Source organism: Chiloscyllium plagiosum, unplaced genomic scaffold, assembly GCF_037043375.1.
Source record: "Chiloscyllium plagiosum isolate Xiang-an unplaced genomic scaffold, Cpla_swu_hap1 HiC_scaffold_10, whole genome shotgun sequence".
NCBI classification, from domain to species: domain Eukaryota; kingdom Metazoa; phylum Chordata; class Chondrichthyes; order Orectolobiformes; family Hemiscylliidae; genus Chiloscyllium; species Chiloscyllium plagiosum.
In genome coordinates this window covers 31,507,902-31,522,874 of record NW_028270148.1, presented here as the reverse complement: position 1 = coordinate 31,522,874, position 14,973 = coordinate 31,507,902, and the positions used below count along the sequence as shown (strand labels likewise).

Here is a 14,973-nt window from a genome sequence, read left to right as displayed (position 1 = left end):
GTACAGAGCCAGAAGAGGGGGAATGAAGGACATGGAATAGTACAGCAAGATACACAGGGAGTACAGAGCACCAAAGTCTTTTGTCCTTGATGCCATTGCCCCCAGCTGGACAAAGCTCAGTTTTTTTGTTGCAGGCTGAATATGTCCCAGATCACTGTCACAGAATAAAGCCTGCTGGATTATAACCTGCAACATAAAGGAGTGGATAGCCATCCTATATCAGTAGATGTCAAGGTGATAGCTACATTGAACTTGAATGCAACTGGCTATTTCCAAGCAGCCACAGTGAACTTGTACAGGATCTGTCAATTGTCAGCCCACAAATGGATGAAGGCTGTTTCCAAAGTAATTTGTGCAATATCACAGCTCTTCACCTAGTTTCTACATGGTGAGATGAGTGCTGCAGTCCAGACAGTTGGCAATGGCAACACAGGCAGCTTCAAACAGGTGCAAGGCACAATAGATTGTATGCACGTGACATTTAGTGCGCTACATAATAATCTAACAAAGTTCATTGACAGTCCGAGTTCTAACCCACCAATGTACAAGTCATTGCGATCATCAGCACCTGATTTTAGAACTTTACTCCATGTACTTTAGCAGTTGCCATGATGTCTATACCATTTGAAAAGGCTTATGTTCCAGATGCATTTCAAAGGCCTAACTGAGGGAGCTGATGGCCATTACGTAACCCCCAGACTGAAGCACATCGTAGGTACAATACAGCCTACTTATCGATCAAGGCAGCATGGAGCAGATGGTAGCTGATGCTGAAAAGGAGGTTCAGCAGCTTGGGTCAGACTCGGTGGTTGCAACGAAACACTTCTGATACTGTGTGCTGCACGCTGTGCCCTCAATTGGAGCAGGCAAGGAGGGGAGCTGGCAGAGCGGAAACAGTCTTCTGAGGAAGAGAGGGGCATGGAGCAAGAAAAATAATCAACTTTTGTGCGAGATAATATAGCAGCATTGGGTACCACAAGGCCAGACACTTCTTAATTGAACCTGATTTCCAATAAACATGAGCTGGGAAATCAATAATTTATTACATTTGTTGACGCTCAGAAGGCAAGTCATCCATTTGTGCTCGGGAGCAAATGCACCTTGTGTTTTTATTTTGGTTCGCTTTTGCTATTTAAGAAAACAATGCTTTGAAATGTTTGTACACTTCCTTTACATGCAGTCCTGCATTAAACAATGATACAACACTAGGCTACAATGGGCACAGCTGTAACATGAGATGTGACTAAGGAAGAGTAAGCTATGGGGCTTGGTGCTTAAAAAGCAAATATGAATGTGCAATCTCACATGCAAAACATATCAGCTGTGCTACTTAGGCGCCTTGAATACCAGTGGTTTGTAATTGCTGTCCCACTATGTTCATGGCCACTCCAGATGCCAATAACTGACGAGTTGCATTGCTGGGCTTCCCAGCTTCAAAGGTGGTGCTGGTACCAGAGATCCAGGGACATCCTGGAATGTCCCTGCAGTAATGTTGCAGCTGGACAAGACTTTGGTTATACCACAGCTGGTATAATGTGTGCAGTTCTAGGTGTCACACTAAAGGAAATATGTGATTGCACTGGATGGGATGCAGAGGAGATATATCAGACTGTTGCCTGGCTTGGGGAATTTTATAAATGAAGACAGGTTGGATAGACTTGGGTTATTTTCTTTAGAACAGACAAGCTTGAGGGGAACTTGACTGAGGTGTTTAAGAGATGTTACTGCAACTTCTAGAGTAGGTGGGACTTGAACCCAGTCTCCTCACTGAGCGACAGGATTGCCAGTACTGCACAAGAATCCTTAGTGAAGTGTATAATATTTTGAGGAACGTGGACGAGGTAGGTAGACAGCATCTGTTCCCTTTAGTTGAAGGGACAATTACAAGAAAGCATGTGTGGTCAATTAAGATGACATAATTTTAAGGTGACTGGCTGCAGGTTTGAAAGGTATTTGAGGGAGGAAAAATCATAACTTTTACAAATTATGTGAATGTTCACTTGCAATGTCATTACATTCAAGGCTAAGGGCTCAGTGCTGGAAAGTGGGATGAGTATAGATTGGTCAGTGCAGACTCGATGCAATGTTGGGTACATCCAGTATAGCAAGTGAAAAAGTTTGAAGTGGAGTGTAACGGTGCATTTTGCAGAGTAAATGAGACAACTATAGAACGATCATCTTAAGATAAGGCTATAAAACTTGCCATAAATTACATCAAGCTGATTTCTACTAAGATTCAGCCCAAATGCTTTAACAGCCTACAGTGTAGCCCTGCTTGGCACAGAACTGATTTTGAACAAAATATTTGTTCAAATATTTTGTTCAATAATTTAAATGAAACAACCTAAATTGCACAGTGGGAATTTCCTATTAAATCTTAAAACTGTGAACAATGCAAATTTACTGTCTAGATTGAGACCAGATGTATTGCCCATGTCTATGCAAAGTAATTCAGGTGATAGCATCACTTTGGTATTTCTATTTCTCCCAACCACACCCTCTCCCAAGAATTCAGTTGCTGAGAAACCAAGACAAACAAACATTTCTTTCAAAAATTGTTCATTAGATATGAAGAATACTTGTAGGGGCTCACAAAAATGCTAGCTTTAACGGGTCCTTGAGAAGATAGTGGTGAACTACCTCCCTGAATTTACAGTTCTCGTTGTCTAAGTACAGTCCTGTTAGGAAGCAAGCTCCAGAATTTTGATCCATCCACAGTGAAGGAGCTGTGATAGAAACAAATCAAAATGGTGAGCAGCACGGAGAAGAACTTGCATGTAGTGCCTTTACTCTTATCTTTATATTTGGTAGAGGTTGTTGGGATGAAAGGTGCTGACAAAACAACATTTGAAAGGTTCTGCAGTGCAATTTATAGATATTACCCATTATCAGTATGCCTCACTGGTCGGGAGAGAGTGAGTAGTTAAGACGGCATACAGTATGCTCATCCTGCAGGTTGATTTATGCTGGATCTTTTCTAAAGGTCTGAGTGTGTTGTTGGACCTATGCTCATTCAGACAAACATCAAACAGGTACATCATCACATTCCTTATTTACCACAAAATTCTCAGCTTCTGGCTTGGTCTTGTGGGCATAATATCTGTATGGCTGATCTGGTTACAATTCAGGTCTTTGCAACCCAAATGATGTTGATGTGGGATGCAGCAATGGTTGATTCTTTTTTGTTGGAGATTATCATTGCCTAGTATTTATATGGCGCACATGTAATTCATCACTTTTTCGACCAATCCTGACTGTTTTGCAGGCCTTTAGGCCAACAAACATGGAGTGTTTCAATATCTGAGAATGGCAACGAACACTGAGCAATCATCACTGATAACCTTTCATTCTTACCCTATGGAGAAGGAAAGGTCATAAATGAACCAGGTGAAGACGTCTGGACTTCGATGCTATACTGAGGAACCTCAGTAAAAATATCCTGGGCTGAGATATTTGCCCTCCAATAGCCTTTCCTTCTTGGCATATTTCTAACCAGTGGCGAGTCCCCCACTTCAGACTGATTTCAATTTTGACAGGGCTCCTTAATGCTGCATTCAGTTCAATACTACCTCAATCTCATCTCACCTCCAGAATTCAGCTCGGTGGTTCATATTGGATCGAGGTCAACAAAATGTTGGGAACAAGGTGATCCTAGGTGAACCCAAACACAGTAACAATAAGCAGTGTAGTGTAGTGCAAGTACGGTTTACTAACACTTTTAACAGCACTTTCCAACACTAAGTATGAAAATCAACCAATGGGCAATAATCGATTCGACTGGATTTGTCCTCTTTCTGAAAATATATACCCGATCACTTTTCCACACTGTTGGGTAGGTACCCACATTGTTGCTAACTAGAACAGCTTGGATCGGGGTTCAGGACTGCAAGTCTTTTGTAGGGCCTTCAGTCATTTCTTCACATACACGAAGATATTCCAAGCTGCAGCAAATATGTCCAACACCACAAAAAGTACGAATTTATCAATAATATTGAGTAAAAGTGATATTTGTAGACGACAGTTCCTCCTATGTTATACTCACTGTTTACTAAAGTAGGAAATAATTACAAATTAATAATTAGTGCAGCAAATGCTAAAGCTGGATATCACACACTGCAAACAACAAATCACTTCAATATGAAAACTAAAACTTGTCTTGCAATTATATTGAAATGTATTACAGGCAATATTTCACATTGCAAGGGAGATTCCCACACTGAAGTTGGACTGGAACAGCTTGACTATGACAAGCACAATTAGTCAAAACTACTGCTAAACTTTTGCCAAGACCCGTAGCCTTTCGCACATTCAATGTTTTCAGCCATATAGAGTCAAAGAGTCAGAGAGATGTACAGCACGGGAACAGACCCTTCAGTCCAACTCGTCCATGCAGACCAGATATTCCAAACCAATTTAGTCCCACTTATAGCACCCGGCCCATACCCCGCCAAACCCTTCCCGTTCATATACCCATCCAAATGCCTTTTAAATATTGCAATTGTACTAGCCTCCACCACCTCCTCTGGCAGCTCATTACATACACGTACTACCCTCTGCATGAAAAAGTTGCCCCTTCGGTCTCTTTTATATCTTCCCCCTCACCCTAAACCTATGCCCTCTAGTTCTGGATTCCCCACTTTGTCTATTTATCCTATCTATGCCCCTCATAATTTTGTAAACCTCTATAAAGTCACAGCCTCTGACCCTCCAGGGAAAACAACCCCAGCCTGTTCAGCCCCTCCCTGTAGCTCAAATCCTCCAACCCTGGCAACATCCTTGTAAATCTTTTCTGAACCCTTTCAAGTTTCACAACATCTTTCCAATAGGAAGGAGACCAGAAGCGCACGCAATATTCCAAATGTGGCCGAACCAACGTCCTGTACAGCCGAAACATGATCTCCCAACTCCTGTACTCAATACTCTGACCAATAAAGGAAAGTATACCAAACGCTTTCTTTAGTATTCTATCTACCTGCGACTCCACTTTCAAGGAGCTATGAACCTGAACTCCATGGTCTCTTTGTTCAGCAACACTTCCTAGGACCTTACCATTAAGTGTATGTCCTGCTAAGATTTGCTCTCCCAAAATGCAGCACCTCACATTTATCTCAATTAAACTCCATCTGTCACTCCTCAGCCCATTGGCCCACCTGATCAAGATTCCATTGTAATCGGAGGTAGCCTTCTTCGCTATCCATTACAACTCCAATTTTGGTGTCATCTGCAAACTTACTAACTATACCTCTTATGCTCGCATCCAAATCATTTATGTAAATGACAAAAAGTACAGGACCCAGCACCGAGCCTTGTGGCACTCCACTGGTCACAGGCCTCCAGTCTGAAAAACAACCCTCCACCACCACCCTCTGTCTTCTACCTTTGAGCCAGTTCTGTATCCAAATGGCTAGTTCTCTCTTTATTCCTAACCTTGCTAACCAGTCTCCCATGGGCACCTTGTTGAACGCCTTATTGAAGTCTATATAGATCACATCCACCGCTCTACCCTCATCAATCCGCATTGTTACTACCTCAAAAAACTCAGTCAAGTTCATGAGACATGATTTCCCACGCACAATGTCATGTTGAGTATCCCTAATCAGTCCTTGCCTTTCCATATACATGTCCATGCTGTCCCTCAGGATTCCCTCCAACAACTTGCCTACCACCGATGACTGGTTCGCCGGAGTATAGTTCCCTGGCTTGGCCTTACCACCTTTCTTAAATAGTGGCACCATGTTTGCCAGCCTCCACTCCTCCGGCATCTAACCTGTGACAATCGATGATACAAATATCCCAGCAATCACTTCCCTAGCTTCCCATAGAGTTCGAGGGTACCCCTGATCAGGTCCTAGGGATTTATCCACTTTAAGCATTTCAAGACATCCAGCACTTCTTCCCCCGTAATATGGACATTTTTCAAGATGTCACCATCTATTTCCCTACATTCTGTATCTTAGATGTCCTTCTCCACAGTAAACACTGATACAAAATACTCATTTAGTATCTCCCCCATCTCCTGCAACTCCACACAAAAGCCTCCTTGCTGATCTTTGTGGGGCCCTATTTTTTTCCCCAGTTATCCTTTTGTCCTTAATGTTTTTGTAAAACCCTTGGGATTCTCCTTAACCCTATTTGCCAAAGCTATCTTATGTCCCCTTTTTGCTCTCCTGATTTCCCTCTTAAGTATACTCCTACTGACTTTATACTCTTGTAAGGATTCATTCGATCTATCCTGTCTATACCTGACATACGCTTCTTTCTTTTTCTTAACCAAACCTTCAATTTCTCGAGTCATCCAGCATTCCCTACATCTACCGGTTCGAGTCCCCCTGGAATTCGGAGGTCAGAGTCCTGAAACAGTAAGGTTTGAGCCTCCGGAGCACAGTGCGTAAGGTTAAAAAAAACCTCCTGCCTGTCTCAACCACCCTACCTTAGACCGGTTGTTAAGAGGGGAAATCCCCACGGGAATTTGTTACTGAAATATTAAGTGAGACCTCTTTGCTTGTTTAAGTTTTAGTTGTCTGCGTTCACTGTGTATGGTCAAAATTTGAAGATGATTATAATGCCTCTGAAACTGTTGAAAAATCGACAAGAAAGCCATGCTAAAGACTTCCAGTAATTTTCAAAACCCAAGAAGAATGATGACCAGATAAAACAGCATTGTCACATGTACCGAGGCACAATGAAAAGCTCTGTTGCTTTATTCAGGGAATAAGGAGTGAATTGGCAGAATATTTGTAATTACAGGGAATTGGTTTTATTGGTGTGTGCGCACGTGCATGCAATCACAATCCTTTTAAGTAATTGTGTGACTTATTTGAATTAGGATTCAAATGTTTTGTGGGCTGTGTATTAGGGCAGATTTTGTTTTTACATTAGCATAATACAACATTATGGGCGGCACGGTGGCACAGTGGTTAGCACTGCTGCCTCACAGCGCTTGAGACCCGGGTTCAATTCCCGCCTCAGGCGACTGACTGTGTGGAGTTTGCACGTTCTCCCCGTGTCTGCGTGGGTTTCCTCCGGGTGCTCCGGTTTCCTCCCACAGTCCAAAAAGATGTGCAGGGTCAGGTGAATTGGCCATGCTAAATTGCCCGTAGTGTTAGGTAAGGGGTAAATGTAGGGGTATGGGTGGGTTTCGCTTCGGCGGGTCGGTGTGGACTTGTTGGGCCGAAGGGCCTGTTTCCACACTGTAATGTAATCTAATGTAATGTAATCTAATCTAATCTAAACATTAGGTCCTTTTTAAAATTATCAAACATGTAACCTTAAAACGAATTTATTGAGGGCTTTGAGCCCCTGACTTTTTTTTGAAATTCTACAACGCCTGTTCCAAAAAACAATTGTGTTACTGGTCATGCTTTAGCCAGATGAAAGTATTGCATTGAAACATCTTTGCTGCTTTTTTAGTGCAAAGTGTTCACAAAAAGAGTGCATTTTAATTTTGATGGCTTGTTAAAATTTTGGAGAATATTAGAACTTGAGGCTGAGCTATTTAAGTTCTGTCAATTATTGTTCAGACTTCATTGCCCCCCTTTAAATTGCAAATTCAAAGAATGCTGATCTCTACCAAAGTTGTACAGTTACTGGTCTGTAACCACTATAATTCCGACTGTTTTATTTGGAAAGTTGAATTTACACTGTCAGTTTGTCAGCAACCACACATTTTATTCAAAACACTGATGAAACTTATAAAAAAAATTAGGACAATTTTTGTCATTAATCTATATCTGAAGTTAGATTTAATATGTATACATGAGACATTGAGTTGTTAGTTCGTTTTAACAGAAATTAGAGTTTTCATTTGGAGAATTGATTTTAATATATTCTGCATTTGTTTCCTATGAATATTTGAGATTTAAATCTGATTCAGTGATGGTTAACACCAACACGTCAGGTGCAGTGGTTAGATTGCATCCTATTGGAGATAGTCACTGCCTGGCATTCATGTGGCACAAATAACAGCTTATGCCTAGAAGTTGTCCACGTCTTGTTGCTTTTGAACATGGACTGCTTCAGTACATGAGCAGTCACGAATGGTGCAATCGTCGGTGAACATTCCCTTATGATGGAGGGAAGGTCAACCTGCCTGAGTGGCTCAACTCGTTTGGTCAGTAATGGAGCCACTAAGAGTTTTGGTGGTGAACACTGAAGTTTCCCATCCAGAATATCTTGTGTGCCCTTGGCACACTCACTGGTTTCTCCAAGTCACTTTCAAAATGGATTCATTACTTTTGAGTGACTGGGTGAGTGGTTACCAGCAGGTTTTTCACCCTTTCCTCTCTACGAACTGTACACCACTGTAATGCAATCTCTGATGATGGTATCTTGGACACTGTGTGTTAGGTTCAATTTCACAAGTATCACTATGTTTGGCTGTTACAGAGTCAGTGTGTTAAACAGCATGGAAATGGACCATCCCATCCAACTCATACTCGCCAGAAATACACCCCAATCTGACCTAGTCCCATTTGCCAGCATTTGGCTCTTATCCCTCTAAACCCATTCTTATCATTAAACCATCGAGATGCCTCTTAGATGTTGTAATTGTACCCACCTCCTCCACGTCCTGTTGTAGCTGATTCCATACGTGCACCACGCTCTGTGTGAAAATATTGCCCCTTTAGGTCCCTTTTGAATCTTTCCTCTCTCATCTTAAACCTATGTCCTCTAATTTTGGAATTCCCACCCTTGACAAACGACCTTTGCAATTCATCTTAACTGTGCCCTCATGATTTTATGAACCTCTCTAAGGTCACCTGTCAGTCCCCGTTGCTGTAGGGAAAAAAGGTCCCAGCCTCTCCTGACAGCTCAAACCCTCCAGATGCACCAACATCCTTGCAAATCCTTTTTGCACCCTCTCAAGTTTAACAACCTCCTTCCTTTGGAAAGGGTGACCAGAATTTTGTTTGACGAGTGTTGTTCAGCAGGTCCACCAATTTTGAAATAACCTCCACGTGTTAATAAAGAGGACTTCACGGGACTGACAGGGTTGAATGCGCAGTTGTCATTTCCAGTGCAGAAAGTCATGCCGTGTAGTCCACCCATTTTCATTCTTTTGAGGACTTTTTAGTTTTTTGATACAACTGAATGGCTTATTGGATCATTTTAGAGGGCAACTCTAAGTGAACTACATTGCAATTGATCTGGAGTCACAAGTAGGCCAGTTCTGCCAAGTACATGACTCGTTCTTCCCTCCCTAATGGACATGAGCAAATCAGATACTTTTTAGGTAAATTTCCTCTTCCTCAAATACTGATAACATGTGGATATATTTTGAGTTGAGGATTGGGAGATGTCACAGAGATCGCCAGTTGTTTCTTGAAGTACAGGCTGTAATGAGGGAGGCCAAAATCGGTGCACAATGTCAGACACAGAATACCATGGTAGTACATCAATCCTCAGTGCTCGTATCAATCACAATAAACTGTCATGCTATGTCCTAACAGAGTGTGTTATGGAGGCTTCACAAGAATACCTTCTGAGAATTTAACATTAAAAAGAGATTTGGTCGAGGCGCTCAAAATCATGATGGGTCTGGATGGAGTAGCCAATCTTTCTGTTGGAATAATGATCAAGAAACCAAGAGACACCAATGTTTGGTGATTCGCAAAAGAAGCAATGATGATATGAGAAAACTATTTTATATGTGAGTGGTTAGGATCTGAAATACACTGCTTCAGAATGTGATGGAAGAAAATAGAGGCCTTCAAAAGAGAACTGAATAATTATCTGAGGAGAAAAAAATGAAGACTTTTGAGAAAAAGGCAAGGGGGTGCATCTGCGTGATTTACTCCTGCAGAGAAGGGACCTGCGAGGCTGCATTGCCTCCTTCTGTGCTGTTACCATGCTATGATTCAAAGTGTTGCACTTACTGTACTAAATTTACCCTCACTAATTGTGATTTAAATCTTATCTCAGCTATGAAACTGGCAATCTAGCTACCGTTAGTTTACAGGAAACTTTACACTATCAGATTATGTTTCAAAAACATATTACTACAATACTGACATAATGAAGCTGATTCTAATTGGGGTACAGTTTTCCTGATGAGCTACCTTCACTCAGTCACCTGACAAACAGTTCTGCAGGTTTGCCCAAACACACTGATGCCCAATTACTCAAAAAGTTGATAATGAACTGCATCATACATCACTACTTGTTACGAGGAGCAAACAGTAAATCAACACAGTTGAAAAGAAAGGATGCTGACAAAGTCACAATTCTTGTTGGATACAAGTCTATTTGCTCATTTGATGCCAAGTAGGGAATATCAATGTGCAGTTGAGAAACCTTGCAAAAATCTGATAAGAATCCAGAGAAAATACAATGATCAGAAGGAATAGTGGCTCTCCTCAGAAATATTTTCTTATAAATATCCAGATTCAATTGCAAAAGTATTTTAATGATTTTGAGTTAATATAAATTTCCAATAAAAGTCTGGATTTGAAGTCATTAATTTAAGTTCATTTACATGATTTCAAACCAGTAATCACAACACTAACTTTGCAGGTGACAATCCAAACAATGGATTAGGACAGACTTGAGCTATTTCACTGGATACAGAAAACTTCCAGAAAGTTAACAACTCTGCAGCGTCAACACAGTAGTTACAAAAAACAAACTGGTTATCTCATTTTGTTTTAAAGAGACATCATCAAATAATTTGAATACACAAATTTGCAACAACATGCATTGGAATAAAAACAAAATCCTGAGTTCATGTAATATGGGAGAAATGCATTATAATTTAGACTTTACAATCAGTTCATGTGGGTTTTCCATGTGTCATGAAACATAACAGTTGTTGCAGCCAAATACTTGGGATAGAAACAGGACAGAATCATCCTCACCAAAACATCCAAGTGACTTGCAGCTAGGATGACAGCTGGCAGACATATTAAATTTAAGCATCAAAAATGAAAGTAGCAGGAAACAAAACAGATTAAATTATGGAAGCAAATGTCATTCATTTATTCACAATATTCTTGAATTGAAACCAAATGAATGGAAGATCGATTTATGTTGGCATGTAATTTACTCTTCTAGCTCTCAAATTTGACATTTCAAAAGCAATCTTGCCACCATGAAAATTCCTACTTTTGGTAACACAATAAAACTAAAAGCCTCCTATTCTTTCATGCCATCAGCTTTGTTTTAAAAATCTGGTTTCAGTAATACCACACAGCTGCAATATTGGATTGTACTATTGTACAATGTTTCTTGATCTGTCACCAGACAACTTTGATGGTCACTTGGTGGGACAGAACTTGAAAATTGCTGCAAAGAGAGACATGTGGTTGAAGTTTTTCATTTTGCACTCATCGGAACAAACTCAAGATTGCCAAATTTCAAATGATTACAACAATTTATACTACAAGAGTTGACAAGTTAATTGTTAGCTGACAAGTCAATTCTGACTGCAGCATTGCATTCTTACACTTGCCTTGATGATAAGTGCAAGATGAAAAGATTCAGCAATATACAATACCTTTGCCTCAGCTTCCATTTTCCATAATTTAAACAGTGAGATCAGAGAAGGTACAAAAAAGATTTTTTTCTGGTTGAATGCCAAGCTGAATTTCTGAAGTCAGAACTCTGCATAATGAATCCAAGCAGATGCCACAAAGGAGTGTGCAAGTGAATTAATTCCAGTTGCCCTGTGAATTTACATTTCAACTTTGTCTGTAGATCATCTCAGTTGGCTTGAAATGCCAATGTTCAATATTGCACCTAAAGCTAGTGAAATGGAAACAATAAATAAATGGAGCTCTCTTTCTCTCTCCCAACAGTTAACTGCTGAAATTATTACAACAGCAGAGAGTAAGGAATCTCAGCTGTCAATATTGACATCAAGTTAAACCAGGTTTACAAGATGTCCAAGTTATCCAAATGACCTGCATCCAATAAATTAGGTTTATCGCTCTAACAAATACATAATCCACAGTATCTAACCCAAGCAACCTTTCTGGGAAATCTCGTATTGTCTCACTTCACAGTCACTTTGCGCTCTGATGCTAAACTTACGTTGAAATCTGTGTCAGCGTTAGTATACAAATATCCAGTCACTACACTGTGGGGACGGGCCATTTTGCCCAACAAGTCCACACCGACCCACCTAAAAGTATCCCAAACAGACTCATTCCCCCTGATTAATGCACCTAACTTGAACATTTAGCTTGGCCAATTCACCTAACTTGCACATCTTTGGACCGTGGGAGGAAAACGAAGCACCCGGAGGAAACCCATACAGACAAAGGGAGAACGTGCAAATCGCCCGAGGCTAGAATCAAAGTCAGGTCCCTGGCACTGTGAAGCAGCGGTGCTAACCACTGTGCCAGCCACTGTTGTTATGTTTCACAAATAAACAAACCTTCAGTGCAAACACATCCTATGTTTAAGCTTTGCAAATGCAGCTATAAAGTATGTTGATAAAAATACTTTCCTTCAGAGTTAGACTAAAAGTAGTCAAAACAAAGGTTAATCCTCAGAAAGTGTCTTAGCTTTCTTTGTCACCATGTTATTCTGATCAGTTAACATAAATGTAGGACATGGATACTAACTTCTCAAAACTTAATAATCCCTGGGTTCTGACCATTTCAGCCAACAGAAATTGCACACCATTACAATTAAACAAATTCCTTTAGGCTGAGCCCAGATATTAGTGGGCGACACTTTGGTTCAGTGGAAATGTAGAGTAGAGGAATGGGTCTGGGTGGGTTACTCGACGGTCAGTGTGGACTTGTTGGGCTAAGTGGTCTGTTTCCACACTGTAGGGATTCTATGATCTATGATATTAATACAAGATTTAAACATGATGTAATCAACAAAATAAGGTGCTGATAATAATTCAATATCTTAGTGTTTTTTTAAAGTTGTCTCTTTTATAAAGAGTTTATAGTGAAAGAAAATCTAGTTATTGGTATTGATAATCCACACATTTTCTTTCAGAAATCACAGCATTTTCAAGTACGAACTGATATAACAACAATCAAAACCACATTTAAAATCCATATTTGCTTAGTAGATCGGCTTGATGCTCCTAAAATTTGTGCTAAAACAAAAAAAAAACACAATTGAGCCCTTAAAAATAACCGTAGGTTCATTGAGAAATCACATTATTTCAATAATTCATGATAGAATGGGGGCTGGAGGGGGAGGGGAGGAACAGGAACTTAAACATTAAAAACGAATGGATTAATTTGCATGTTAATTTATTTTCCCGACTGATCGCGGCGATATCGTTAAAACAGAAGCTTCAATGGCGACAGACTGTACGTAGCAACCTAGAAGGTGCATATTTAAAATAACAGTTTGGTCTAGTTACTTCGAAAATTGAGTGTGTAATCAACTGGGGGAGAAGAGACTATGGTCCTTCTTTCAACAACTCTTCCAATTTCTTAAAAGTATAATTTTCGAGCGGGGTGGGGGGAGAAAAAACTTACAGGCATCATTTTGGATCCGAACCGCATTTATAACCTAGATCTTTCTGTTTCTTCTTTCTTCCTCACTGAAAATAAAGGAGGTCAACGGGGAATTAAACAGCGAAACGCTCCCGAGCCGGTCGGAGGAGATGGCTGGACGAAGGAGCCTCCTGAACCCTTGTTGTGTTGTGTACTGTGCGGCCTGCTCGACCAGTCTCTCCCGCTCACAAACTTTCCGAGTCTCTCAGATAGGAGCAGGCTCGCCCGCCCCACAGACTCTTCTCTCTTTCCTCGGAAAGTCTCCCGTTTGAACTGCTGGGGGAACCAAGAGTGGAAGCGCAAGGAAGGTGCGAGTTCTCTTTTTTTTTGTCGCTGATTTTGCTGTTGTCGCCCGCTTACATATTGCTCCAGAAACGGCGGAACGATCTTTCCAGAAAATCCCTTTTCCAGCTTCCACAGGCTGCTCCGTCACAACAATCGGCCACGCACTGACTCAGACCGGCTGACGTCAGAACCGGAAATGGGCGCACGCGCGCCAGTGCCGGTCTCTTCTTCCCTCAGTCGATGAACTTGGAGCTGCAGGTGTTGGACTGGGATGCACCAAGTTAAAAATCACACAACACCAGATTACAGTCCAACATGCTTATTTGGAAGCACTAGTTTTCGGAGTATCTGATGAAGGAGCAGCGCTCCGAAAGTTAGTACGTCCAAACAAATCTATTGGACTATAACCTGGTGTGTGATTTATAACTCAATATATGAACTCAAACTCTGATTCCAAGATCATGCTCTCTCCTTCTCCATCACTGTCTTCCAACATAATTGTCTTGTCATCCTGGCTTAATCTCTCCTCCATGTCAACTTCAAATTGATATTCATGGTCTAAAACTCATACAGCATGGAAACAGACCTTCCAGTTCCAATAGTCATAGAGTCATAGAGATGTACAGCACAGAAACAGACCCTTCGGTCCAACGTCCATGCCGACCAGAGATCCTAACCTAATCTGGATTTGGAGGTGTCAGTGTTGGACTGGGGTATACAAAGTTAAAAATCACACAACACCAGGTTATAGTCCAAATGGTTTAATTGGAAGCACAAGCTGTTGGAGCGCTGCTGCTTCATCAGGTGGTTGTGGAGTATAAGGTGGATTCCAAATATACTAGTGCTCCCAAATAAACCTGTTGGACGATTTTCAACCTAATCCAGTCCAATTTGCCAGCACTTCGCTCACATCCCTCTGAAACCTTCCCATTGATATACCTGTCCAGATGCATTTTAAATGCTGCAACTGTGCCAGCCTCCACCACTTCCTCTAGCAGCTCATTCCATGCACACACCACACTCTGTGTGAAAAAGTTGCCCCTGATGTCCCTTTTATATCATTTCCCACTCATCCTAAACCTATGCCCTCTCGTTCTTGACTCTGGATGGGTATATGAATAGGAAATGTTTAGAGGGATATGGGCAAATGCTGGAAAATGGGACTAGATTAATTTAGGATATCTGGTTGGCATGGATGAGTTGGACCAAAGGGTCTTTTTCTGTG

The 14,973-nt window shown here is 41.1% G+C and overlaps 1 protein-coding gene across 2 annotated transcripts in view; it reads right to left on the bottom strand.

Moving 5' to 3' along the window:
* Positions 1 to 13,906, bottom strand: part of LOC122552713 (apoptosis-stimulating of p53 protein 2-like) — a 117,491-nt gene extending 103,585 nt beyond the window's left edge. Inside the window, exon 1 of one of the 2 annotated variants that reach the window (XM_043695612.2) lies at positions 13,446 to 13,906. In XM_043695612.2, coding sequence (XP_043551547.2) covers positions 13,446 to 13,472 — 27 coding nt within the window. In that variant the 5' untranslated portion in view covers positions 13,473 to 13,906. The remainder of the gene's footprint in view (positions 1 to 13,445) is intronic. The other variant, XM_087991255.1, reaches the window with a different exon arrangement.
* Between the last annotated feature and the right edge of the window lie 1,067 nt (positions 13,907 to 14,973).